Genomic DNA, 27,403 nt, shown 5'->3' with positions numbered 1-27,403 from the left:
TGTGCATGCGTGTGTGTACATGGTGGGGTGTGTGTGCGAGTGCATGTGTGTGTACATGGTGGGGTGTGCGTGTGCGTGGGGTGTGTGTGTACATGGTGGGGTGTGTGTGTGCATGTACATGGTGGGGTGTGCATGGTGTGTGTGTACATGGTGGGGTGTGTGTGCGAGTGCATGTGTGTGTACATGGTGGGGTGTGCGTGTGCATGGGGTGTGTGTGTACATGGTGGGGTGTGTGTGTGCATGTACATGGTGGGGTGTGCATGGTGTGTGTGTACATGGTGGGGTGTGCGTGTGCATGTACATGGTGGGGTGTGCATGGTGTGTGTGTACATGGTGGGGTGTGCGTGTGTGTGTGTGGATGGTGGGGTGTGCGTATGCGTATGTGGTGGGGCGTGGGGCATGTGTGCGTGTGTGTACGTGGTGTGTGTGTGTGCGCATAGATGGGGTGCGCCCGCGTTCATGGGGTGCGCGCACACATTCATGGGTACATGGCCGGTCCTTGCAGTGAGGGCTCTTGCAGCTATGAATACAGAGAGGGCACAGGAAGTTGAAATGGAGTCAGAATTTAATGTGTGAGCCTCTCCACTCACCACTCGACTGGGGGTTTATAGAAATCAGGGAGTGACCCTCAGAGACTTCTGATCATTGTTCCTGTTTGTTTTGTGCTGTTCTTTCCTTTTAATCATGGTTCAAGCTCTTCACTGGTTGCAGGAGAAGGTGGCCCTGCTTTCACCTAAAATCCTTCATGTTCCCCTGATCTCTTCAGGGTCACAGAAACAACGCGTCCCAGGGGTCTCCTTCTCCAGTGACGAGTTTACACCCTGACTGATTCTACAAAGGATTCGAGAGAAGGAATCATAGTTTAGTCTTTGAGAACTTCTGTTATACGGCAAACACCTCACTTTGTCCTCTGACCCATGTGCTGTCGCCCCCATGGTGGGCTGCTTGGGACCTGCGCGCCCCCTCCCACCTCCGGAGAGGGAAGGGGGTGGCCCTGACGTGGATCCAGGTGTGGACACCTCCTCCCTGTGTGTCCCGGGCAAGTCCTTCGGCCTCTGCAAGCCTCAGCCCCCAACTCTGACATTAATTCCCTCCCAGGGCTGCTGAGGCCACTGAGGCAGGTTCAGTGACATATGCAGAGGGTTTAGCCCCCAGACGGCCAATGGCAGCCACACGGAAAGATGCTGACGGTGTCGCTGGCAGGACAGTCTGTCTTATCCCCCAGGCCAGTGGGGTTTTAAGCCGCTGTGCATGAGTCCACGGAGGCCCGCGGGCACTGCCCACTGGGCTCCAGGAGCGGTGGCTGGGATGGAGAGGCTCATCTGTGGGCACTGCCATCCTCCTGGCTAGGCTGCAGTGTCTGTGCCCAGCCCCACTCACGCCATCTCAGTGGGTCAGCATCCCAGAGAACCCCATGGGATATTAACTGTGACACCGTTTCCCATCACCCAGGTCATGCAGGTCACCTGGGCCATAGCCACCTGTAGCCAGCACTACCAGGTTGGGTGCTCAGAGCCACTCTGATGCTGATGCCCAGGCCCAAGACCTTGTGGGAATGTGTTTAAATTAGGGGCAAAGGAGAATTTCTCATAGTCTGGGATGTGATTAACCTGGCCATGAGATGTGCCAAGTCCAGAGATGCCTCCCTGCACAGTGGGAGCGAGAATAAAGCTTCATAAGCACGTGCACATGGGCTAAGCCGGCTCCGTGCAGTCTGGATGAACATGGACAACAATGGCACGCACAGGAAACATTTACAGCCCGGTGGTGATGTGAGCCATCAGAACACCGGGCCCAAACTTGAACCACGGGAGCCAGCCCCCGCCCCAGAACGCAGAGGACTTCTCTGTGCCCCACCCGCCTTCCCTCCTATCTTTCCACTGATTTGCTATTCCTGAGTTCCAAACGCTGAGACTGATCTGGAGTGTCTTGGTGCAAACCAGATCACACAGTCTTTGGATTGGTGCCATTTTTGTATTCTGTGACACCGGCATTCATCTTCATCAGTTGGGTAGGAAGGTGCGACTGCGTTTCTGCCTTGTGGCAGAGAAGACCGTGTCAATGGAACACGGCTGTGGATAATGGGGGTCACGCCGTATGTGGTCAGAGGGACCGTGCATCATGGTTCCATGAGTCTAGCCAGGCAGAGCGAGAAAATATCTATGTAGCTCTAGGATTCTGTGTTGGCTGTGCCGAATTTTACCTCTAAAAATTACGGAGAGTAAAATCACATCTATTTAAAAATAGCCAATAATCTATTTATTCCCTGGCTCTTTCTAATTTGCCTGGGGCAAAGAACATCTCCGGGAAATGAAACCCTTGCTCAATTTGAGGGAAGATGCTGTGTCAGGCTCTGCACACTGATGAACTTGGGTCTGACACCTGCCGTGAGCGTGGCGTGTGCAGAGGGGATTCCCTGTTTCAGGACCCCAAGGCTGTTTCCGTGGGAACTGTGTGGGAACCTCAGCTACCGTCTGGTTGTCTGGGGAAAGAAAGTTTCACATGACTCACATCTACAGGATATTAGTGCCAGGAGGGGTTTTATCCTGGGGCAGCTGAGGCCAGGACGGGTGGGCGGCCTGTCCGTGGCCACTCCCTAGTCCTGAGCGTGGCTGGATGAGCCCCTGGGCTGCCTCTTACCACCTTGGTCTTCCCTGTCGTTGTTTCTCCTGTTCACGTTCGATGGCACATAGTTTAATCTGTTCCTTGAACCTCATTATGAAAGTTTTACACTGGGAATGTGTTCTAACCAGGCTTGGTGCCATGTGGGCTACCCAAGAAAGTCAGGGTGACACTGGATGGAGGAAGGACTTCCTCTGGAAGAGCTACCAGATGGCAGCAGGCATCTCTTCTAGAACAGCCCGGGGCTTCGCTCTCACAGTGTAGACTGTCCATCAAACCGCCCCTTGTGCAGGCTTGCTGGCTTTCACATCGTGTGCACAGAGCGGAGTGGGGTGGGGGAGTCATCGTCGGGGGGTGCAGGTGGGCGTGAGCTGGGGTGAGCAGGGCGGGGCTGAGTGTAGGAGTGTCTGGGCACTGCTGGAACTAATCTCTGCACACGGTGGCTTCAGACAACACACACGTGTTGTCCTCAGGTTCTGGATGTTAGGAGTCCAAAATCAGGGCTGTGTTCCTTCTGGAGGCTTTAAGGAAGCATCTTCTCCTTGCCTCTCCCAGATTTCCAGTGGTTACACTCCTTGCCTTGCGGCACCTTGCCCTGTCTTCAGAGCCAGCAGGTAGCATCTTCAGATTTCTCTTTCCCCAACCTCTGCGTCCTTGGTCATATCTCCTGGTACAGCCTCTGCCCCGCCTGCCTCCCTCTTTCCCTTAGAAAGGCCCTTGTGATTATTTTGAGCCTGACTGGATAATCCAGGATAATATCTCCATCTCAAGATCCTTATTTTAATCCCATCTGCAAAGTAACAGATTCTAATGATTAGGTTGTGGGCCCTTTTGGGGGCCATTATACTAGACTGGTAGAGCACAAATCCCCCCCTCCCCCCCACCCCCACCCCATCCCTCCATCCCTGTCCCCCTCCAAACCTCCATCCATCCAGAGTTCTCACCCTGAACCCCCAAAACTCAAGGCCTGAAAAACCCCCAAAGCAGTTGGGGATTGCTTTGAAGGAATGTGTTTCTAGTGTACCTGGGTGAGCTTTGGAGACATGAACTAGAACATTCTATCAGAGAACGGGCCCTGAGGTCACCTTTCCTCGTGCTCCCATGGAAGTGGGGCCCCTGATAGCAGAGCTGCCCTGAGGGCCCGTGATGAGGTGGCCCCTGAGAGTGACTCCGGAGACTGTGGCCGGGATGCCCCCCACCCCCAGCAGCGTGGCTCCCTAGCTAGGTTGGCACCTGTGGGAGGTCTGGGAGGGATGGGGACCAGCAGCCCTAAAGCCGTCCATCAGTGAGCACTGACAGGCCGTCACCCATCCTGCTACTGAGCTGGGGCTCTGCCGGCGGCCCCCCCTGGGCCCTGGGGGTAGAGTGAAGCTTGCTTCCTCTCAGAGCTGCCTCGGCTCTCCTGTTCTCCCCGGAGCAGGCGCACCCCATCCTTACCTGGCCTTTCCTCAGCCTTGCAAGCACACGTGCCCGAGAGAAGTGACGTGGCAGGAGCCCAGCTGCCCTGGGCGCCAGGCCAGCCCCGCTCCGCAGTTCTGGAGCAGGTTCACAAACTGCAGCCTGGGGACCAAATGTGCCCCCCTCCTCTGTTTGTAAGTAAGGTTTATTGGAATGTGGCCTATTCTGTGTGGCACAGCCACCTCGGCAAGGTCTTGAGTGAGGGAACAAACCCGGGACGGTGGCCCCTCTGTTGCCTCTGCCTGCAGGGAGGGCTCCACGCACCGCGACGGTCTGTCCACACTTATGTTTGTGGCGTGCTGGGCCTGGAGGGGTCAGCGTGCTCAACTCTCAGGATGGCATTTGGCATTCGGACAGCGGCAGAACCAGCTCTGCTCTCCCGGGGGACCCACTGCCGCTGTTGGCCACCCGCCCCGCACAGGGAGACTGCGCGCCTTTGCTTGGTGCGGCTCAGAAACCAGACCCGGGGGTTGAGCGACCCTGGGACCTCTCTAGAGACAGCCGCCGCTTCTAAAGCCACAACTTGCGAAACCAAATCTGAGTGAGCCGGTTGCTTGCTGGAATTTGCGGGACGAACTGCTCATTATTTTCTGCAGGAAACCGGGATCAGGGGCCTGATGGGTCCCCGGGGGCTCAGATGGCATTTTACGGAATGAAGCACCTGAAGGGTAAGGGAGGATTTGACCGGCTCAGAGCTCTTCGGATGCACCCAGGGGGTTTTGGCCTTAGCTTCGGAAACATGACCCGTGTGGCATCCTTGGCCTCCGTAGATGGGGGGATTTCGTCTTTTGGGGAGGGAAGGCGTGTCCTGTCTTCCCGTCCTCTGGGAAGTGCTTCCTGCATAGCAGACTGAAGGCACATGCCCCAGTTGAGCTGACCCTGGTGATTTAATGGGAGCCACCCACACATGGGAGCTGCTGCAGCCCCCAAGCCTCCTATAGCTGCATTCCTGGTCCTGGCAAAGGCTCATGCCCCGGGGCGGCGGCGGGGGGGAAGACACTTCTGGGGTTGGGCAGCGTGGGTGGAATGTGGGCTTCTCTGCTGACCTGCTGTGTGACCTTGGGCAGGTCATTAACTCTCTCTGAGCCCTTGCTTCTCGTCTGCAAATTACAGATCGTGTGCACCCAGGGCTGGCATGTGCCCAAGAGCAGGGCTGTACTCTGAGCTTCTCCTTCAAGGGCTCGTTTCTACAAAAGGAGACATCTGTGTGCCCCCCACTCCACTGAAGTTACGCTCCTGTGTGTCCCCTGACCTTTGTAAGTGGGACAGACAGACACCATGTCCCTCTAAAGCACCGTGCGCTAACCTGGGTCCGGGTGCCAGAGCTTTGCCAGCATCCTCCGAGACGGGAAGGCCCGGTGTCCGAGCAAGGTTCCTGTCCTTGTGAGGGAGGGGCCAGGCACTGTTCTCTGTGTCTTTGTCTCTTCTGTCCTCTCCTCTCTTGTCCGGGTTTTGCTTGGGCTTCTGGACTGACTGTTTTAGAGACGGGCTGCCCGCACCCTGCGGGGGGCTGATGGGCATTGCTTGGCCCTGCCCCTCTGCGGTTTCTGTTCCTGGGATCCCCCCGAGCATCACAACCCCGACCAGAAGCATCAGGACAAGCCCCCGTGTAAACGAGTGTCCACGGCACACGGAGGAGGAAGCAGGCGGCCCCGCCACTGTGCCCAGAACTGGGCTGGGCGGAGCTCCTGGGCGGGAAGTAGGGCACCTCCGTTTTGGATTTCTATAAGGGGACAAGTGCAAGGCTCTGCCGCCAAGGATGATTTGTTACATAAAGACAGAGCTGTGCACGTGTGGGCCACCCACAAACCCCACCCTAAGGGGATTCCCGGTCCCCCAGCACCAGACCGAGGTCCCCACTTCCAAGTGGGCACGTGGACCTCTGCGGGTCCAGAAGTAGAACAGAGAGGTGACTTCTTCACTTTCCACTGTCACTTTTGGGATTCTTCTATCCCAAATGTGTGTTTGTTGTTTCTAAAGAAAAGCAGGTTTCTGATATTAGAGAGGGCAGCCCCAAGCTGCGTCTTGCCCCTTCTCGGCTGCCCGACCCTGTGCAGGCCCCGCACGGAAGGACCCCTCCCGGCCAGCCTGCCGCAGGTCCCCTGTCCTTTCAGGCTGTGCTGGGAGCCAGTGTCCCTCCCGGAGGCACGAGTCCTGAGCCTCACGAGCCTCGCACAACCTGGCTGTGTATCGGTGCAGCCAGCACGGGGGTTCATGGGCAGACCCACCTTCCCAGTCGCTGGCTGTAAATGACAAGACCACAGGCTACACCCCAGGGGCCCACCTTCTCCCTTGAAAGGTCCCGCTGCCCCCACAGCTCCTGCATCCTTGGTACGCATCCTGGCGAGCACAGCCTGCGTGAGTTGTGCTATTATCTGGTGCGCCGTGTGCACCCCGACACCAAGGGACAGCCCCAGGTGCTGTCAGAGGGTCCCCCATGGGCGCTGCCCCGAGGGAAAGGGCCTCTCAGAACCCCAGGATGCGGGGCCGCCCCCAGGCCAGCAGACTGCACTTGGCCTCCAAACAGCCGGTGGCCATCTCGTGGTCATCTCAGGGACTCACCTGCATCCTCAGGCGGTCCCTGATTCACAGAACAGCCTAAGGGAGGGTTTGCTCGAGAGTAACCCCGGTCCTGACCTGAACCGCCAGGAGGCCAGCCATAAACGAACAGACGCCCGCCCGGCATTAGCGCTCCCTCGGTGATGTCATGCAGGTCCCCGTGGCCCAGGCCCCGGGGTGCCTGACGAGGGCCCCTGCACCAGGAGATTGACCTTGCAGAGGAGAAGCCTCTGCTGTCCCCTGGCTTTTCCGTGTGTCTGTCCACCAAGGGGCAGACAGAGACTCTATGCTTTGGGGTCCTGGCCCCTCCCTGCACTGGTCCCTGTTAGCTGACCTGAGTCACCTTCGTTCCTGGGGGTAGGCATGTGAGCACCTCCTCCAGACTGCGGGTGTGCATCATTCCTCTACCCCTCTCCCAGCTCGGTGACTGTCACCCCTCCCCAGGGACTGTCGCTGTCCGTAAGGAGGCGCACCGCAGGGCCACAGCTTGCGGCCTCTCTCTTCTGCCCGAGGAAACTGGTCCTCGGGCACTCCCTGTCCAAATCGAGGTGGCACCTGGTGACCGGCAGGAGTGGAGGTGTCTCATCTGCGAAAGACGAGTAGACCCCTGGGTGAGAACTCCCCAGGCCCACGCAGGTGTGGGGGTGCGGGGAGCAGACAGCCAGAACAAGGGGCTCCATGGGGCGCTTCCCTTGCCCCTTTAACCGTTGGGTGTGGGGGGGTCAAATACTTCGTTTGCATGATTGTGACCATTGGAGGGTCTGCTCTGAGGATGTTTCTCAGGAACTGAGAAAATGTTTCTGAATTAGGAGTCTTTACCTGTGGGTCCAATTGCTTCTATTTTGTTTATAGCACATTGAACAGTCCCCTCGAAGAAAGATTAACATGGCTCTGTGTGGCGTGTATTTTCCTTTGATGCAGCTCCCGGATGGAGACTTGGCAGAAATTCCAGAGCAATTTGATGTGGCTGCAAAAGGATAAACTCTTAATTATTAATTAATTAATGCCATTTCAATTATTTAATTATAAGGTAATGATATGTGAATAAATTTTACACAAAGAGTTTATATGGATATAAAGTATAAATAAATGAAAGAAGAATCATTTGATTAATAAAGGCACTTGCTTACCGTCATGGGGGCGGAGGCAGCATGGCAGGTGGCGTGGCCCTGGGTTAAGATCTGTTCACACTGGCTGTGGGGTCCTGGAGGAGGCACCTGCTTCCTCGTTCCACCAGGAGGTGGATTCCTCGTAGGCCAGAAAACGCGTGTGCAGAGCTCGGAGCTGCTAAGGGGACCGTGAGAGGCAGCTGAGGAAGGGTACCGAGGGGGCACGTAGGAGGCTGACTTTCTCACCCAGAGCTCGGCATTTTACGCGACGCACGAAAAATCTTGCTTTTAGCCTTGGTTGTGTTGTTACTATATTTATGGGTTTGTCCTTTCTGTGTGGGGGTCGGACCCACGAACCCCGCGATGGCTGGGAATGAATGTGATGTGGTTTCTGCAGGCTACAAGACCCTCCTGAAAGGGATTTCCGGGAAGTTCAACAGCGGGGAGCTGGTGGCCATCATGGGGCCCTCTGGGGCTGGGAAGTCCACGCTCATGAACATCCTGGCTGGGTACAGGTGAGTACAGCTGTGGTGGAGAACAGGGTTCTCACCCCGTTGTTAGCCTGGGGGCAGCAACCGGAAAAGCGAGGCCACCTCAGTCAGTCCTGTCACTTCTTAAGCTTCTGCACAGACTCCAGTGAGGCCTGTGGGGTTGAGCATTAAGAGGCTTTAGGATTGGGGCGCCTCGGTCGCTCAGTCGGTTCAGTATCTGACTCTTGATTTCAGCTCAGGTCATGATCTCAGGGTCATGAGATCAAGACCCGCATCAGGCTCTGTGCTCAGCGGGGAGTCTGCTTGAGCTTTTCTCTGTCCCTCTCCCTGCTCTCTCTCAAAAAAAAAAAAAAAAAAAAAAAAGATAAAAAAAAAAATGTAAGGTGAGCAGCAGGAGAACCGTCAGGCAGGGGCCCGGGGCTCATGTGCTCTAGCCTGGGCCTGTGTTAGCCCCCGACGTCCTGCCCAGTGTCTTTCCTGGGAGAGCGGCTGGAAAGCTGGATCTTTCCAAGTGTTAAATTGCCCTCCTAGAGCCGCTGAACTCGGTTCTCAGGCTCCCATTTGCCAACGTTAGCAAATACCGCTAATACTAATAGTAATTTCATCTCCTGGAAAAAAAGACAAATATCACCGCTTTCCTTAGGACCTCTGAATTACTCTTCAATGCCAGAAATTAGGGTTTTTAAAAACCTCCCATACGACAAGTTTCTGTCTGTTGCATTCACATCGAAAGCTTGAAGCAGATGCCCGGCATCATGGGGGTTCGTGGCAGGCATAGGGGGCGGACACTTTCAGCTGCTGCCTGGCCGGGGGTGCTCGGGCAGCCTGGGGCCACCGACTGCTGCCTGGAGGTGCCTGGGCCGCGAGCCTGGCTCCCGGGGTAGCCAGGGGATCCCGGCCCGTGCCCTGGAGGAACGAGCCCAAGGTTGCAGTACTGGCCAGGGTGAAGCTGGAAACCAGACGGGATCGCACTGGTCTCCACAGCCCCTTGGTGTTTCTGTGCTCCGGGACATCTAGGAGGCAGGTCCTCAGGGGGATGCCTGTGGCTTCCTCCCCCTCCCCGGGGCTGAGATGACACACCGCGAGGGCATGGGGCAGCGCAGATGCACAGTGGGTCTGGGAGGGGGAGGGAGAGAGGGTGGCTGGCGTCTCTGGGGTGCACCCGCCATGCCCCAAACTATTGAGTGAGGGAACAACTTCCCCTGTGGAGAAGGAGCATCCCCTCGGCCGCAGGAGTGCAGGGCCCAGCCCCTCCTGGGAGCCACCTGTGCCCCGGGAGTCTACTCCTCTCGTGCCCTCAGGAACTGGTTCTGACTGACACCCTCGGCTGCAGAGTCCTGGCCTTTGGGGCCTTTGGTGTAGCCTTGGCTACTCACGAGGTCATTCGGAAGCCAATCTCACAAGGCTCGGCAGAGCCGGGGTGTCCCTCTGACCTGGGGGCCGCAGGTGGGAGCACCCATGAGTATCGCTGCTCATTAGCACCTGTTCCTTACGGGTTCGGTACCCCTTTCCCCTTTCATCCTGAGCATGTTCTCCACACGGCTCCATCCTGCGTGTCCTGGTGCTGTTCTGGGTCCCCCCCTGCCCCGTCCCTTCTGGCCGCTTGGCGTCCCTGCCATAAACGGTCCAGCTGGGAAGCTGCTGGGAGGGGTCCCCTCCCTCCCCGAGGCCCTGGAGGAGGAGCTCACTGGATGCTCTGTGGGCTTACAGGGAGACAGGCATGAAGGGCGCCGTCCTCATCAACGGCCTGCCCCGGGACCTGCGCTGCTTCCGGAAGGTGTCCTGTTACATCATGCAGGACGACATGCTTCTGCCACACCTCACGGTGCAGGAGGCAATGATGGTGAGCCACCCCCCCCCCCCCGCCGCCCCCCGCCTGGGCCCGCCCCGGCCCAGCCTCCCTCGTCCCCGTTAGACAGAGCAGTGCCCTCTGCGGGTCACCTGCACACTGGCAGGTGGGGCACCAGGCCTGCTGTTTGGGCAGCCTCATCGAAAACAAAGTCCCCACCCCCGAGGTTCTCATGGACTCTGGACGGCGAAATCATGGTCATGTTTATGAGAAGGTTATTGACCCATCTTCTGTGAGTGACCACCTAGAGGTGGCCACAATCTTACCGCCCGTGCGCCATCAGCTGTCCTTACTGATTTGTGGCTCTCGGCCCGAGGTCCCCAGTCTGGCGCCTGGGTTGGGGCCCTGAGTGTTTGGTCCTCGGCCCCCCTGCTGGCCAGGGTCGGGGAAGCAGACCCAGCATCTGCTGCATCCCAGGCCCCGTATGCACAAAGGCCCAGACAGTCACCAGGAGTGTGCCAGTGAGCTCGGGGCACCTGCACGACAGGGTCTGGAGCAGCCCGGACATCGTGTGCTCAGGCTGCTAGCTTTTCTGCCTTCTCCTGGCCCACTGCAAAAGACCGTGCCCAGCCTCCCGGCCCTCCCCGTTCTCAGCTGCTCTGCCTCGCGTCCCTGGTCAATAAACGGGCGTTTGCCTTGGTTTCCCTGCCAAGGGAGGTCTTGCCCTGTGCTTCTGACTTGAGGCAAAGCTTCCTCTCTGCGGGGTTGGAGAGTGGCTGCCCGGCCGTTTCATCCGAAGGGCTACTCCAGGGGGTTCTCATCTCAGCAAAGGGAAGCAGAGTAAGATGTCAGTTACACGATCTGCCCCCTAACCTGCTCTGCGGGTTTTCCTCATTCATGTCCCGGGGACTGAGTGTTCTGGAAGGGGGAGAACTCTGCACCGGGCTGGGCCTCACCAGCAGCCCTGTGTCTGGGGCCCCTAAGAGTGTATCCTGCCTCTACATGGCCATTCTGACCGCGGCACTGGGAGCTCAGGAGGAGTTCAAACGGAACAGCAAATTTAGAAAATTCAAGCTTTGCTGATCCCTGAAGGGTTACTTCACCATTCTCTCGGGCGACCAGAATTGAGCTTCTCAGCCAGTTGAACTCAGCACTTGGTTACTTGGTTGAGAAACTTCCCTTTGGCTTCCAGCTCGAGCCTTGCTTTCTTGTGCAGACAAGATTGGTGACAGTCCCCAACCTGTCACCACGCTCTGCTGTGAAGTTCATTTTCAGAATGAAATTAGGTTTTGACCTTGGAGAGTTTTATGATACCTTTGAAAATCACCTCTCGCTTGAGGGAATCCTGCCTTTTGGTTTTGAAGGTCCTGCCACAGGCCTAGGGATGACACCGGGCACCTGCACCCCGTCCCAGCCACGTGTCAGAACGGCTGTGCATTTCCACATGTTGTCTCTGACCCTCAAGACCACCGGGCAGACCGCACAGTGACCCTGGGTGTTGCCCAGCGGGTGGCTGGCCCTGCAAGCCCCCCAGGCCTGGCCTATCCCCCAGCTCGCCGGCTGGAAAGTGTGCCCATGAGGAAACGGAACAGTCCCCCTTGTCCTTGGCCTTGTCGCCCAAGGTCACCCCCAGAACGGGGCAGGCCAGAACCGGGGCCGATACTGGATGTTGATGGCCCCTCGGGGTCTCACCAAGCCGTGCCAGGGGCCCCTTGGTGTGCCAGCAGACAGGACCTCAAGCAAAACAAAACGACCACAAAACGGGAGTCCTCACATTTAGCACTGGCCGATTTCTGTGGTGTGAACACTCCACGGCGGATCATTTTAGTCTGTCGGTGCTTTAACAGGTGGCCCGTGGACTTCCTAGATATACAGCAGTGGTCTCCACTGATGCTTGGAGTGTGCCGGTTGGTCAGGTGCCCACACCTGCCTTCCCTCTGGGCACAGCAGAGAAGACATGTGACATGACAGGAAGACTCCCGGACACGTACTGCTACCCTGGGCCCTGGGGGGGTGGGAAGCCCAGACCTCCGAGGGGTGTCCCCTGTCATGTCAGCGTGAGGTGTGCCCTGCTGACCGCCGTCTGTTCTGGTCCCACCCCCGGCAGGTGTCCGCACACCTGAAGCTCCAGGAGAAGGACGAAGGCAGGAGGGAGATGGTGAGTGCACCCTTGAGCCACCGGTCGTCCCGAAAGTGCGCGAAACCCGTTTGGCAAATGCGTGGGGAGGGACTTTTGGGCATTGGCTTTGTTTGCTGGTTTGTCACCTCGATTTCCGTGCGGGGGACGGTGACATCTCAGTGTGTGCTCTGGCCTGGCAGCTGTGGGCCCCGGAGGGGCCTCCTTGCCACAAGACTACAGATCTCAGTGTGGCCACCAGCCTGCAAGGACGCGGCAGGGAAGCTCAGGCGGCCCGAGCACACCAGCCTGGACATTAGACCAGGCACTCGCTCTGCCCTGTTTAGTGCTCAATATGCTTTATACGCCATTGCTTTTTTTTTTTATAAAACACTAACAATGAAGATGGTTAGTCATTCCCTTAAAAATAACCAGCCTCCACCCACACGCACTCACAAGAAGAAATTTGGTTCTTACACATTATTAAGCAGCCTTAAAAAGAAATCAAATAAACAAGTTCCCGGGATGCTGGAGACCTTCTAATCCTCTTCATGCCCCCTCCCTGGCTCCCCCAAAGCCCAGGGCCCAGGGAGGGTGCCGGGAAGCCCCATGCGGCCCCATGCAGCAGGTGGGACCCTCTTATGTTTACACATCAACTGGGGGAAACTCAGTTTCCCTCTCCGCTCCACGGTTGGCCTGGCGCTAGTGGGATTTCCATGCAAGAGTAGGGTTGGGTGAAATCCCACTCATGCGCGATACCATCTTGTCTTCTAAGCCCTCGGAAGACAAGCGTCCGGCCGTGGAACGAGGAGGATCTGCAGGGTTGGCACCAGTGGTGCTACGTGCCTCTCTGCTGTAAATCGGAACCGTGCGGTGAGCACACTTAAGAAATATTAATAGCACTTCTATTTACTGCGTCAACTCCCTTTCCTGTGGCGCATAGTAGTTAATGTGACGTGTCAGGAAGACCATGCCGGGCATCCTCTCCCCTGTGGCCCCAGAGCCGGCCACCACCCTTCAGAACCCTCAGGACCAGCCCGGGAGTCCGGGGTCAGCTGCCCTGCACAGGCGGGAGAGGGGCACACGAGCCCTGTGCTGTTGGGGTGTTTCCTGGGAGCTTTTATTCTGAGGTCCAAAGGGATGAAATGGATTACTGGAACCCAGACGCGGCAGGTGTGCGGACCACGCCATCGGGTGGCCGGTCAGGGTCTTGGGGAGGCCACGGGAGCCCACTCTGCCTGCTCTAGCGGAAGGGACAGGGGCGAGACCACCTTCTTGGTAGGGCGAGGAGGTGTCTCTCGCGGGCCACGCCCACGTGCACGTCCTCCATATGCCTGGCCTAAGACTCGGCCATGAAGACAGCCGTGCACCCTTCTCAGCGGGGTTTATAAGAGCAAAGACATCAAGTCGGTGGGGGTCTTCTCGGCCAACTGCGTGACCAGCTTCACCTGCTGCTGGATTGAACAAGGCGGTGAGCCCTCCTTGTGGGGCCTGGAGCTGGTCCTGGGTCCTGCACACGCTTCTCACTGGAAGCCCCCGTTCCAGTCCTCAGCCAAGTGTAGGGCCCGCCTCTCCCAGGAAAGCATCCGCAGGATTGTGTGGTTATTTCAAGGATGAAACAGCGGCCGAGTGCCTGCCCTGACTCATTTCCCTCGAATCTAGGCTGTGGTTGTTTGTAACTTGTGGAAACAATAGGATGGAATGTTCTAGTAGGTAACGGAATGTGTTGTCAACAGCCTTCCTTGGTTCCCAGAAAAGCAGCCTCAGCCCTTGAGGGTTCCCAGCAAGGGGCTTGCTCGGGAGCGAGATCTCCCAGGGCTGAGACATTGTTCTTTCTGACTGGTTTTAAAACAAAACCAACCCGCAGAGCCTCCCTCTTGAGAGAACGCTGGAGAAACGGGCTGGACAGGGCAGCACTGACATTTGCCTCCACCTCCAGCGTCTTGTCTGTGGGGCAGAGGGCACGTGGGGCAGGGCACACCCGGCCACAAGGAGGGACCCCCGAGCGGACAGATGGTGGAAGGGAGTGGGCATATGCCGAGCCATGGGGGACCCCAAAGGCAAGCCCGGAGCGACCGGCGTGACTCTTCATTCTGCAAGTGTGACCTGTGGTTCCAGAAGACCGCACAAGCTTGGTGGCTCTGAGAAAGCCAACAGATGGCATCTGCAGGGGAAGGAGACTGTCCCAGAGAGCCCTCCCCACCTGCCCCGCCTTGCTGGCCCCTCCCGGGCAACCTCGCTGACCTTTCCTGGTTGGGATCCCTCAGATGCAGTGCATTCTAGGAGGGCAGTGGATTGGGTTTATAGATCAGCAAGGAAAAGGCCTAGTGGGATTCGGACCCAGGTCCGTCGGACCCCACTGCCCCCTGGCCCGTGGAACAGTGGTGCCCTGGCTCATCCTGTCACCCAGGCTGTATTTTGTCCTGACTGTGAATCAGTAACTCAAGAGTTGGAGTGGAAATTTTCTTCCCTGTGAGTTCCTTCTCCTTCTGGATGACCTCATCTCCCCGGAGAAACCACTGGCCTGAGGTCCGTCCTCAGGGGCCGGGATGGTGGCCAGGTGTGTTCTCGCAGGAACTCCAGGAGGGCTGGCCCTGGGAGGTGAGCCTGGGGTGGAGGCAGGGCGGGCTGCTGCGGACACCCACCGTCCCGGGGCACTGCCTCCAGGAAGACAACCTGAAAACTGCGCTCAAGTCTGCTGACTTCTGTTCCCCGAGTCAATACTGGATCAATGATCTGGAGTGGACACGGAGGCTTAGTCACAGTGGACTGTTTATATCCCGGTGCCTGGCCTGCTTCCCAGGAGGAAGGGGGGCATGGGCAGGGCCCCCGTGGAAGGAGGGACTGCGTCAAGCCATTTTCTGGCCTTGCTGCCCCATCAGAGCCCTGGTTCTCCCATGACGAGTGCCAACGGGTGGCTTTCCTTCTCCCTGAGAGGCCTGGCTGGTGTGGCATGGGTCTGTGGAAGCCATGGGCCTGCTCAGAGTGCCGTTAACAGCTGCTGGTAATCACAGGCCTTCCTCTGGCCAGGCTTTATGCCGCATGTTTTCACTGCTTCTCCCATGTTGCCGTCATGATGGCCCTCCCCTTTCTGCTGTTCAGACACCTGATCATCCCCTGGCTGTGTGTCTGCCGATCCCCCCGTTCTGCACGTGGCCATTGAGCACCTTCCCGGGCCCCCCGTTCTGCATATGGCCACTGAGCACCTTCCCGGGCCGCCCGTTCTGCACATGGCCATTGAGCACCTTCCCGGGCCCCCCGTTCTGCACATGGTCATTGTCACCTTCCTGGGCCTGAGTGAGGCTTACAAGGGCAGGAGCCTGCCAGGTCGCCAGCAGGAGGCAGAACCGGGCCTCCAGTCCCAGCAGGCCTGGGTCCAGCACTGCTCCCCAGCCTCCTGGGCCCAAACCAGGAACTCGGACTTGGAAAGGCACCTTCCCACTTGGCAACAGGCAGCCTGGGATGGGCCCTGTTAAGCAACCCCATCCGTGTGTGTCCACGAGTGGGCTGGGGGAGGCGGCAGGTGTTTCCAGGTGGTGAGCTGTGGCGGGCAGTCCCTGACGGCCATGCTGGCTCTGCTGCTCCCCCAGGTCAAAGAGATCCTGACGGCTCTGGGCTTGTTGTCTTGTGCCAACACACGGACTGGGAGCCTCTCGGGTGGCCAGCGGAAGCGCCTGGCCATCGCCCTGGAGCTGGTGAACAACCCTCCCGTCATGTTCTTTGATGAGCCCACCAGGTAATCAAGAGCAGCGGAGGGAAGAGCCCTGCCCTCTCCACCAGCAGGGGCCCCTGGAGTTGCCTCCAAAGGGGGAGGCATGTGCTCTGCCTACCCATCTTTTTTTCTGTCCTGGGGTCCCGGGGAGCAGGGGCCTGACTTCCTACCCTCTCCCTGTCTGACTCTAGAAGACATGACAGGCTCAGGCCTGTAGGATGGACCTCCCCATAGTGCTGTGAATATGGGGTATGGTTTGGCGGGTTCCACAGGCATCTCACGGCACCCCTTGCCTTGCAGTGGGCTGGACAGTGCCTCCTGCTTCCAGGTGGTCTCCCTGATGAAAGGGCTGGCTCAGGGAGGGAGGTCCATCATCTGTACCATCCACCAGCCCAGCGCCAAGCTCTTCGAACTCTTCGACCAGGTATGTGCGGTGATAGCCCAGGTGATGCCAAATCCCAGGGACTCACAGCTTCCTGTCAGTTCCCGGGGGTGTCTTCATTTTTGAGTAGCCTTAAGTGTTCTGTTTCACCAGACTCTGGAGTCATAAGCAGCTAAGGTGGCAGGGCGGGAGGGTAGAAAGAGCTGACCAGTGTTCTCCCTCTGGGGAGGAGGGGTCTGACATTGCTAAAGCTTCATTTTCCACCCCCACCCCTGTAACAATGGGGGAACACCTGTTTTACAGAATTGAATGGCAGGTTATCATATGTGTACAATATCATTTCTTTTATAAATCATAGGTTTTGACATTATAAACAAAAAAAAAAAAAAAGAAAAAAAAGGCCCAGGGATGAAATGTGTACAGCTTCAAAATCTTTCCTAGCAGGTGGTTGGTGTGAGGGTGAAGAAAAGCAATATAATAAAGTAATGCCTGTCCATATGATATCTTCCCTGACTTAAAGTTCCCTTTGAACTTTAACATTTTGGGGAAGTAATGTAAAGCTCTCCTGAAAGAAGGAGAAATTGACTGATGGATGGGTGCATGGGTAGGTGGGTGGGTGGACGGGTGGATAAATAGAAGGTTGAATGGGTGGTGGATGGATGGGTAGATAGGTGGGTGGATGGATGGTTGGAGGGTTGAATGGGTAATGGATGGATGGGTGGATGGATAGGTAAATGGGTGGGTAAGTGGATGGATAGAAAGTTGGATGGGTAGTGGTTAGATGAACAGAGGGATGGATGAATGGATAGATGGAAGGTTGAATGGGTGATGGATGGATGGGGTGGATGAGTGGGTAGGTGGGTGGCTGGATGGATGGAAGTTTAAATGGGTAATGGATGGATGGGTGGATAGATAGGTAAATGGGTAGGTGGGTGGATGGATAGAAGGTTGAATGGATAGTGGTTGGATGGATGGATGGGTGGGTGGCTGGATAAATGGGAGGATGGATGGATGGGTAGGTGGAAGGTTGAATGGGTGGTGGATGGATGGGTAGGTGGAAGGTTGAATGGGTGGTGGATGGATGGGTAGGTGGAAGGTTGAATGGGTGGTGGATGGATGGGTAGGTGGAAGGTTGAATGGGTGGTGGATGGATGGGTAGGTGGAAGGTTGAATGGGTGGTGGATGGATGGGTGGATGAGTGGGTAGGTGGGTGGATGGATGGATGGAGGGTTGAATGGGTAATGGATGGATGGGTGGATGGATAGGTAAATGGGTAGGTGGGTGGATGGATAGAAGGTTTAATGGATAGTGGATGGATGGATGGATGGGTGGGTGGATGGAAGGTTGAATGGGTGGTGGATGGATGGTGGATGTGTGGGTGGGTAGGTGGATGGGTGGAAAGATGGATGGATGGATGGGAATGTTGAATGGGTGGTGGATGGATGGATGGTTGAATGGGTAGTGGTTGGATGGATGGATGGACAGACGGATGGATGGGTGGATAAATGGGAGGATAGACGGATGAGTAGATGGAAGGTTGAATGGGTGGTGGATGGAGGGCTGGATGGATTGGCAGCTCCTGTTGCTTTACAAAGGAGGACAAGGTTGATGTTCCTCTCCTTACTTTTTTCTAGCTTTATGTCCTCAGTCAAGGACAATGTGTGTACCGGGGAAAAGTCTCAAATCTTGTACCATACTTGAGGGATTTAGGTCTGAACTGCCCAACCTACCACAACCCAGCTGATTTTGGTAAGTAGAGCCTTAACCAGCTGGAGGGGAAAGAAAGGGGCTCTTTTCCACTCTCTGTGGGTTTCTGCTTTTACCCGAAGCCCCCAAATCTGGAATTCCTTGAATATTCCACACATGGCTCAACTGCCATCCTGTGGTGAAGCTTTTAAGAACAGAGAAGAGGTTTTCTTTCCTCCAGAGATCTGGGAACTAGAATAAGGACGTTGTTGTTAGGAGCCATTTTTCCCATTTTGCTGTGTTTGATTTCTGATTTAAAGGAAGGTATTTCTGAAAATAAATAACCTTTAAAAATAAAAAAATGACCCTCTTACATTGATTAACCAAGTTAAAATGCGGATTTAAATTTCCACCAAACATAACAAAAAAGGTGAAGCTCAGAGTCCAGAGACCAAGGTGATGGTCTGAGCTCCTTCTCCTGAGTTGAAGGTCCCGAGGTTGGCAGCGAAGTACGCTGTGTCCTTGACATGTAGAAGCCCACCCCTGCATGCTGGCGTTGCTCCCAGGGGCCATGCCCTCTAGGCTGTTGATGCTGCTGCTGCTGGCCATCACTTTCCCCCCACCACTGGGTCTCCGGGCCCAGCACCCCTCCCACACCATGGCCCACACATCTGTCAGCAAGCCTCACAGCCTCTCCAGGACACGTCTCCAAAACCAAGTCTCCTCTTCCACCAGGCTCTGCAAGCCAGGGAGCCAGGAACCCCTCTTGCCTTCTCTTTCTCTCAAGCTTCATATTTACTAGGCCGCCAAGTGCTTGACACTCCCCACCCAGACCTGTCTCCCCGCACCGGCCCCTGTGCTGGGGTCCGGTCTTTGCCTGCACATCCTGTCTGCTTGTGGCTGCTGCAAGGTTGCCCCACAAGCCGGGTGGCCTAAATCAGCAGAAATTCATCCTGTCGCAGTTCTGGGGCTGGAAGTCAAGTTGTGGGCCGGGCCGAGCTGCCTCGGAGGGCTCCAGGGGGAGGGTCCTTCCTGCTCTTCCAGCTCCTGGGGGCTCCAGCGTGCCTGGGCTGGTGACTGGGCCACCCCAGTCTCTGCCTGTGTCCTCACATGGCTTTTCCCTCAGTGTCTCTGGGTGTCCTCTCTTCCTCTTGTGAGGATAGCAGTCATGGGACTCAGGGCCCACCCTAAATCCAGGATGATTTCATCTGAAGATCCATAACGAATTATATCTGCAAAGAGCGTTTTCCAAATAAGGCCACATTCTGAGGTTCCCAGTGGACATGAATTGGGGGGGGCATCAGCCTTTCTCATCCATGTTTTTCCCCCAAACACCTGGCCACAGCACTGCTGGGATTCTATATCTCTACATCATCATCCCCCAAATTGTGTTCCATGAGACACGGTTCCCAGGCCAGGCTCTGTCTTCTGAGAAGTGGGTCATGACGGCGAGGGGAGCACACAATGGACAGGAACAGGCCGGCGAGGAGGGGAGCCTCACCTAAAGGGAGGCTTTGGCGTGTTGCAAAGGTAGTGGATGGAGCCAAAGATCGTCACACACCTGTTCCCCGGAGACAGAAGGTGGGCGGGGGACAGGGGCTGCAGAGGAGGGGCAGAGCAGGGACATCCAGCGTCTGCAAAGAGGAGAGGACCTAGGGGGTAGGAAACTGGGCACATGGGACTGTGGGAAGGCCTCACGAAGGAGAGAGTGTACCCTTCTGGCAGCTTCTAGGCCCTCTGCGTCACCGGAGGGAGGGCTGGAGGGGAGCGGGGCCGTTTGGAGCACGGTGGAGCAGGGTGGGTGTGAGTGAGCAGGTGAGCCGGCCGTGCTGGACCCATGCGGCATCACTGATGATGACGTTCTCTTGTGGCAACGTGTCCTGGTTTACGACAGGATCAAGGAGGGCTTGGCCGCCCCGGTTCAGGCTCAGGGAAAGTAAATAGCTCGTGTGGCCATAGGGCAGCGCCAAAAATTCGAGGCCAGGGACTTTGGGCTTCATCAAGGATGTCAGTGAGGGGAGGGGCCGCGGGAAGAAGGCGTGGGAGACCTCAGGCCGCGGGCCGGAAGGGGCAGCGGTCGTGTGGGCTGTGGAACCAGGGGCCACGGAGAGGCCGTGGGATCCAGAGACAGGGTCAGTGGAGGACACACTCCCTGGGGACCGGGAGGTGGGGCTGAGGGTCCCAAGCTGGCTGGTGGCTCTGGGCCCCTCTCCATGGTTCTGAAGAACTGTCACTGTGCCCATCGCTCTTGCCTGAGCCCATAGTGACAATGAAGCCCCCTCTGGCTCATCCCTGGGCTCCAATCCTGGGGCTTGAATGCCCAAGGCAGGCATTCAGTAACCATCACTGGGTGAATAAGTTAATAGACGTACGAGCTAGTTACCTCTCAGGCTTCCTGGCATCGCCATCTGAATTCGCATTTCTAGGATCCTGATGTGACACCTGGCCTTGCTGGGGGTTTTAGAGCTGACGAAAGGTTCGTTGTGGCATGAGCTTATCCTATCATGCAGCATCCATATAATCCACTAAAAGGACTCCCGCAAGGCTCATGGCTGTGTTGTCGCAAAATGACCAAGGCCTGGGGTCACGTTAGCGACAGGGGGCTCCTCCCTGGGGTGGGTGCTGGGACTGACCCGTCTGTGTGTCCCGCAGTCATGGAGGTCGCGTCCGGTGAATACGGCGATCAGAACGGCCGCCTGGTGAGAGCCGTCCGGGAGGGCATGTGTGACTCCGACCACAGGAGAGAGCCTGGGGGGGATGCCGAGGTGAACCCTTTTCTTTGGCACCGGCCCTCTGAAGAGGTAAAGCAGGCAAAACGATTGAAGGGGTGGAGAAAGGTAATGCAAAGCCCCGGCCCCCCGCGGGACAGCTGCATGCTGCGCCTTGTGCCCTGCTGCATGGGGGCTCTTGCTCAGCCAGGGGGAGCTGCGTCCTGGGCTGGCGGCTCACGACTCCCCCTTCCGGTGTGCACCTGCAGGACTCCACCTCCATGGAGGGCTGCCACAGCTTCTCAGCCAGCTGCCTCACCCAGTTCTGCATCCTCTTCAAACGGACTTTCCTCAGTATCATGAGGGATTCGGTAAGGCTGTGGGCCAACGTTCTTTCAGGATAGAGGGAGCTGCAGGGTTATTTTCCGGTGTGTTCATCCTGCCTGAGCGCTCAGGCTATTTTCCCTGCATTTGCATCGGTCAGCTTTCCCTCCGTGGTGCTGCCGTGACAAACAGTCCCCAGTGGCTGTGACAATAAATATGTTTGTCACATTGGTGTTGTGTGTTGGCGGCTGTGGCGGGTGGTCCTGCCCCACGTGTCTCATCCTGGGACCCAGAATGGAGTCACAGCTCCTTTTCTGGAACATGGCAAAGGGCAGCCTGTCAGAGTTCCTGCTGGGGTGACAAACCTTGTCTTGTGCTCGCTTTCCTCTGGCCAAGCCCAAGTGGGAGTGTGCCCCTCTCCCAAGGAGGCCCTGGGGGCCCAGGGCGCTGGCAGGTGCACAGAGCCCCGCCGGGCAGGAGGTGGTGAGTGACTGGGAGCCGTGATCCTGTCTACCCATCATAGTGGACAGCATGGCAGGCTCCCTGCCGAGGGGGGCTGAGTGCCCAGTGGGGCCTCTGGGACCTGCTTTGAATGTTGGGGGGCTTGCAGCTGCCCAGGCCAGAGCACTCCAAGGAGGGGCCTCGGGCGTATGCATTCTCTACCCCCCAGCACTGTTTCACCTGACCCCTCCTCTGAAGGTAGACTGCCCTTCGTGCCTTCTGTGGAGCATAGCAATTGCTTCTGTTTTAACAGCAGTAAACTGCTGTGAGTGTGTGTGTGTGTGTGTGCGCGTGCGTGCGCACGCGCGCGCGCGCGTGCGAGTTGGTTTAGGGTTGGGGCTTGTTTTTCTGGAGGAGAACTCGGGGGCCAATGTCTCCAAAGCCTCAGCCCTGAGGTCTTCGCCGACCGCCATGCATGTCAGCGAGAACCGTGTCTGCCCCCCAGGTCCTGACGCACCTGCGGATCACATCTCACATTGGAATCGGCCTCCTTATTGGCCTGCTGTACCTGGGGATTGGGAACGAAGCCAAGAAGGTCCTGAGTAACTCCGGCTTCCTCTTCTTTTCCATGCTGTTCCTCATGTTCGCTGCCCTCATGCCCACCGTTCTCACGTGTGAGTGCCTGACCCTACACCCGCCCACCAACGGGGGACCGAGGTCTTGGCTCGGCCAATAGATGAGGTTCTGACACAGAACGTCATGGTTTTTTGAAGCATTATTTTTTTGTTGACAGGGACTATCATATTTTCTCTTAGACAAGAAAATACATACCATGTTTAAGCCAAAGGAATTAATCACTAGTGGAGAAACCATGAGCATTGTGGAAGGCTGACAAGAGAGAGATTTCTAAAAATTTTTCTAATCAGGAACACCTCAGATCTTACTGCTTACCTGTTACCTCATTCACTTATTAAGCCAGCCTGCTGTGGCCACATCTGTGTGTGGATAAAGCTATTCTAGATGGATTTCCATGCGGTTCCAGATGGTTTGCAGAGCATGCTGCCCTTGCTTGCTCTGGGCTGACAGTAAACTCTAGCATAAAGCTTGCCCCAATGTTGCCTCCCTAAATGGCCCTGCATGCTCAAGACCAGCTTAGGGGTTCTTGCCCATGGAAGGAATCGCACTGGTTAGTGCTGAGCTTAGCAGGAAATCCTTGTGCGAATCACTACAATAATGCTCAGTATCCGAGTAGATGTTCTCTGCACTTCGATTATCCGCCCAGTGACCCTTCGGGTTATAAATATGGTCGGCAGTTTTCCCGGGCTGGTGAATCGTTCCGTATGTCTTAGCTCCGTCTCTGAGAGCTGCTCACATGGCAGGTGGGCATCGTGGCGATACCTGGCTGGTGGGCTGTGTCTGCCTGACCCCTTTGCCCTCCTTCTGTCTCCTAGTTCCCCTGGAGATGGGAGTATTTCTTCGGGAACACCTGAATTATTGGTACAGCCTGAAGGCCTACTACCTAGCCAAGACCATGGCCGACGTGCCTTTCCAGGTGTGTTAGTGAAGGGGCAAGAGTTCTCCATCATTCTCTGTAGAAGGGGCGGGAGACACCCATGTCCGTGAGGGGTGACGGGCCCTGTGTTTGCAGATCATGTTCCCAGTGGCCTACTGCAGCATCGTGTACTGGATGACGTCGCAGCCGTCCGACGCCGTGAGGTTCGTGCTGTTCGCTGCGCTGGGCACCATGACGTCCCTGGTGGCACAGTCCCTGGGTCTGCTCATTGGAGCCGCATCCACATCCCTGCAGGTACCAGCTGAGGACACAGCACGGGGGGAGTGGAGGGCCTCCCTTCTCCACCTGGGCCAGTGCGGCCAGGGCCCCTCCTCCCTAAAACGCCGCCTCCTAATTCTGCCCTGACTTCCTAGATTGGCTTCAGCAGGTCGCTGCCCAGGGAAGGAACCGCACCGTGGTGGCTGGTCAGGGTTGGCACACTGACGACAGCAGGTGCCCGTGGCCTTCATGCCTGCCAGGCGCTGTTCCCAGGGCTATCCACATCATAGCTCATTGCTCCCCAGCACCCCACAAGCTAGGGTGGTGCTATCCCCATTCCATAGTGGGGGAGACTGAGGCCCAGAGAGCCAACGTGATCTGGTCAGGGTCGTGTCGCTGGCTCCGAGTCCAAGCTCTCAACGCCTATGTTTTGTTGCCTCTGGGGGATCTGCTCCGCCATCCCGTGGCCCTCCAATGGCAGCCTGTGCCCCTACCCTGCCCCGGGGCTTCACATGCCCCGCAACCTGCCAACCCCCATATGTGCGGCGGCTTCTGGGTGCCCAGGTCAGCTCTGCCCCCAACACAAAGCCACAACTCTGGTGAATCGTGTGCCCCCCAGACCTCCCATCCCATGCCCTCCGCTGTCCCTGCGTGTGATGGACTCTCCGTTTCCGTCTTCAGAGCCCCCTGCCAGTGACTGCCTAGCCTCCAGGCCGGGCCCCTCATCTGTGGATAGACATAGCGATGGTGTGCATGGGGTGCATCGGGCAGCCGTGGAAAGCCCTCGGCCCCACCAGCCGCCGCGAGTGCACAGGGAAAGGCGCTCCTTGCCCCTTCCTCCCTTGGACGTGGCAGCAGCACCCGGCTGTCCACTCCTCCGGATGCTGTGCTGCAGCCTCATTGCTGCTCCCCTTGGTCCCTGCCTCCCGCAGGAGGCTCTCTCTCTTCGCCGCCCCTCAGCAGGGGCCCACTGCTCTCTGCATGGAGACAGGCTGCAGGCTGGAAGACAGGGGCTCTTAGTGCCGTCCTGGCTTTGTGTGACCAGCCGGGAGCCCTGGCCCTTTCCCAGCTGCTGGTGACTCTCCCCAGACGCGTGGGATATGGCCTCCGGGGGACACCTGAGGGAACTGGGTGGGATTCCCGCCTGCTGCCCCTGAGCGCGTCCCCTGTGTGCCCCCCCAGGTGGCGACCTTTGTGGGACCCGTGACGGCCATCCCTGTTCTCCTCTTCTCGGGGTTCTTCGTCAGCTTCGACACGATCCCGGCTTACCTGCAGTGGATGTCGTATATCTCCTACGTCAGGTAGCGTGTGTGGGGACCCTGACTGCTCAGGAGCTCTGTGTGGACCGAGGGAAGGGACCAAAGCTACCTCCTAGCCACCAGCTAAATGCCAGGATGATGCTTGCGCCACGAATCCGAGACTATTGATGCCTTTCACTTTTTCCCAAGTCCGGTGTGTGCACACCCTCTCGAACACACACACGCACACACATGCACGCATGCTCGCACGCACAAGGATAAAATAAATACTAGCGCTTTATGCCTTGAAGAAGCCGTAGCGGACCCCCGTCTTCTGCCCGTTTTGGAGGACTGCTGTGGGCGGTGTGTTTCCATCTCACGAACCTCGTCCCTCTCTGGAATGAACAGTGCTCACAACCAGGTTCTGCCTCTGTGTAAATCCGGTGGAAACCAAGTCCTGTTTTAAACATCTTAATATCTTTGAACAAGAGCGTCCCGGCCCCCGGGCGCCACGGCGCTCGGACCCCGTTCCCTCTGCTCTGGGCCCTGGCGCCTCGGCCTCACCGGGCGGCGTCCATCTTCAGGGCTCTGCTGCCCCAGCTGTAGCAACCCCGCATGACACACAAGATCCAAAGTTGGGAACAAGCTTTCTTTTTCTAGAATGTCAGTTCAGACCCAGAGGTATTGTTCGGGAAAACAAAATCAAAACAAAGCACCCGTGCAGAGTTTCAGCAATCCGTGTGTGCTCCAATGCCAAGAAATCAGAAACCCACGTCTTTCTTCTCAAAATTGGTATTTTTGTTCTGACGCTGTAGGGCTGCCCTGGAATGAGAAATGGTGCAGAAGGGTTTTACTGAAATGCTCTATAGTCCTTCGAAGGCTATCAGAGCCTTTATTATAGCCAACTGTTAAAAAATATGTTATCTCAGGCGATCAAAGAGCCTTCCAATTCGTTTCCCCCACTGAACAAATACCCACTCTTCGTTCAGTTTGGTTTTGTGGGTAGAGGCTCTGGAGGAAACAAAATTTGGGAAAACCTTAGCCAAGCCATTGGATGTGTCTGTCTTGGGAGGCTAGGAAGTATTTCCGTGAAGACGGGTCTCGGGGAGGGAATGTGGCCGCACCGCAGATCACGGACAGGGGGACCCTGTTTCCCTCGGCAAATGGAGGCGGGCGCAAGGGCGTGGGGTCCCCTGGCCACGGGGAGGGCCTTGCTCACGGCCGGTGCCTTCCTCCACAGGTACGGGTTTGAAGGGGTCATCCTGTCCATCTACGGGCTGGACCGAGAGGACCTGCACTGTGGCATCGATGAGACATGCCACTTCCAGAAGTCGGAGGCCATCCTGAGGGAGCTGGACGTGGAGGACGCCAAGCTCTACCTGGACTTCATCGTTCTGGGTATTTTCTTCATCTCCCTGCGCCTCATCGCCTATTTTGTCCTGAGATACAAAATCCGGGCAGAGAGGTAAAAACACCAGAGTGCCAGGAGACACGGACGTAGACATCGCGGCCCAGGACCCCTTGTAGAGCCGCAGAGACCGCTGCCGCCCAGACCCCGGCGGCACGCTCGGGCCGCGGGCATCGTGCTGCCCATCCGCGCCCAGCCAGCTCGGCGCCTCTCTCCATCTCCCTTTCTGGCTTCACCTGGGAAGAAGGTGTAGAAAGTCGTCACATCTGTGTGCAGAATTTAACACGGCGGTGGCCGGGCATGCAGGAGTGGGCAGCAGAGGGGCGGCCGGGAAGCTGGGGGTGGCCCCGTCTCGGGACTGTCGCTGTTGTCCTACGGTTTTGCCTCCTTCTCCAGGGAGAAGTCAATTTCCAAGCCAAAAGCCGGTAACTCTCATTCATTTTAAGAAACTGTATCTTTTTAGTACTTGTTAAAGGAAATTATTCAGGGTAAATAACGCACTTTGCTTAGAGATACGAGGGGCTTAACTAAGGCGCGGAGCTGGTCTTGTTTTCAGGCAGACCTTGGGAAAGGCGTGGGCGCAGTGCCCCGGCAGAGAGAAGGCTCTGGGGCAGCACGCATTCCGAAAAGTCATACAGAAAGCTGGAGGGTGACATAGGCCAACCTTCCCAAAGTCTTTTCTCCCCCCCCCCACCCCATGCTGCTTATCTTAAGCAAAAAATATGTTTATTTCTTCCTAACTTTCTGAACACCTTAATTTCGCCTAAAAAGTGTCTAGAAGATGAGCCTTGTTGATTTTTTGCACACATGTCCCTCTCCTCACGTATCACATCGACTACCTCCGCGAGAGCTGGGAGAGCTTGGGGGGGGGCAGCAAAGCCAGGGGGGCCGGGGAGGGAGCCGCCAGCGGCGGCGGGGGGGGCGCACCCAGACCTCACGGCCTCCGAGGCGTCGCAGGCAATGGGCACAGTCCGAGTGGCCCTGGCTCCTGTGGCTCGGTCATACGTTGCGCAATGTCACAGGCGAGGCCACCTCCCGAGCCATGCGTCTGTGACATCCCTGCCTTCTCCGTGCTGGGCCCCTGTAGATGTCACAGACCAGAAGCTCCTTCTTCCCAGCGACGGAATCACAGAACGAAATCCCTGCAGGGCAGGAGCGGCGGGCACATCTGCGGGGTGAACGGCCTCTGGCTTGGCACTGGCCCCTGGGGCGCCTACCAACTGTCAGAGGCAGTGCGACGGCAGGGGGAGGTCAGAGGAGGCCAGGGGGGGAAACGGAGTGGTTCCCCGCTTGGAATCTCACTGCCCAGGGGCTGGGGTCTCCCAGAGATGGACTGTTTTCTGCGCATGTTCATGCCCTGTCTGTACCTGTCTCCTCCATGAACAACAACGCTGCGTGATCTCCAAGGCCGCTGTCAGCTCGAAAGGGGTCTTTGACTCCTCAGTGTTGTTCCCAAAGCTTCTATTTCCCACTTTAAGAGAATGGAAAGAGTTTGATTTTTACTCACATACAGATTTGACTTGCAGATGCTTAGCAATGCCTTTTTCAGCCTCCCATCCTTTGTAGTAAACACACTGGAGCGTATTCAG

The 27,403-nt window shown here is 57.0% G+C and overlaps 1 protein-coding gene across 2 annotated transcripts in view; it reads left to right on the top strand.

Moving 5' to 3' along the window:
• ABCG1 (ATP binding cassette subfamily G member 1) overlaps positions 1–26,599 on the top strand; it is a 55,468-nt gene extending 28,869 nt beyond the window's left edge. The window contains exons 3-15 of one of the 2 annotated variants that reach the window (XM_028126435.2): positions 8,146–8,263; positions 9,950–10,082; positions 12,136–12,186; positions 15,735–15,880; positions 16,157–16,280; positions 17,873–17,987; positions 20,577–20,725; positions 20,902–21,003; positions 21,903–22,071; positions 22,849–22,949; positions 23,046–23,204; positions 24,351–24,469; positions 25,647–26,599. In XM_028126435.2, the coding sequence (XP_027982236.1) occupies positions 8,146–8,263; positions 9,950–10,082; positions 12,136–12,186; positions 15,735–15,880; positions 16,157–16,280; positions 17,873–17,987; positions 20,577–20,725; positions 20,902–21,003; positions 21,903–22,071; positions 22,849–22,949; positions 23,046–23,204; positions 24,351–24,469; positions 25,647–25,875 (1,715 nt within the window). In that variant the 3' untranslated portion in view covers positions 25,876–26,599. Of the gene's footprint in view, positions 1–8,145; positions 8,264–9,949; positions 10,083–12,135; positions 12,187–15,734; positions 15,881–16,156; positions 16,281–17,872; positions 17,988–20,576; positions 20,762–20,901; positions 21,004–21,902; positions 22,072–22,848; positions 22,950–23,045; positions 23,205–24,350; positions 24,470–25,646 lie in introns of both variants that reach the window. The other variant, XM_028126434.2, reaches the window with a different exon arrangement.
• The last annotated feature ends 804 nt before the right edge of the window (positions 26,600–27,403 follow it).

Source organism: Eumetopias jubatus, unplaced genomic scaffold (genome assembly GCF_037043125.1).
Source record: "Eumetopias jubatus isolate StellerSeaLion01/CBP00866 unplaced genomic scaffold, mEumJub1_p1.0 scaffold_1, whole genome shotgun sequence".
Lineage (NCBI taxonomy): Eukaryota > Metazoa > Chordata > Mammalia > Carnivora > Otariidae > Eumetopias > Eumetopias jubatus.
Note: the sequence above shows the minus strand (reverse complement) of the source record. Positions and strands in the feature narration are given on the sequence as shown.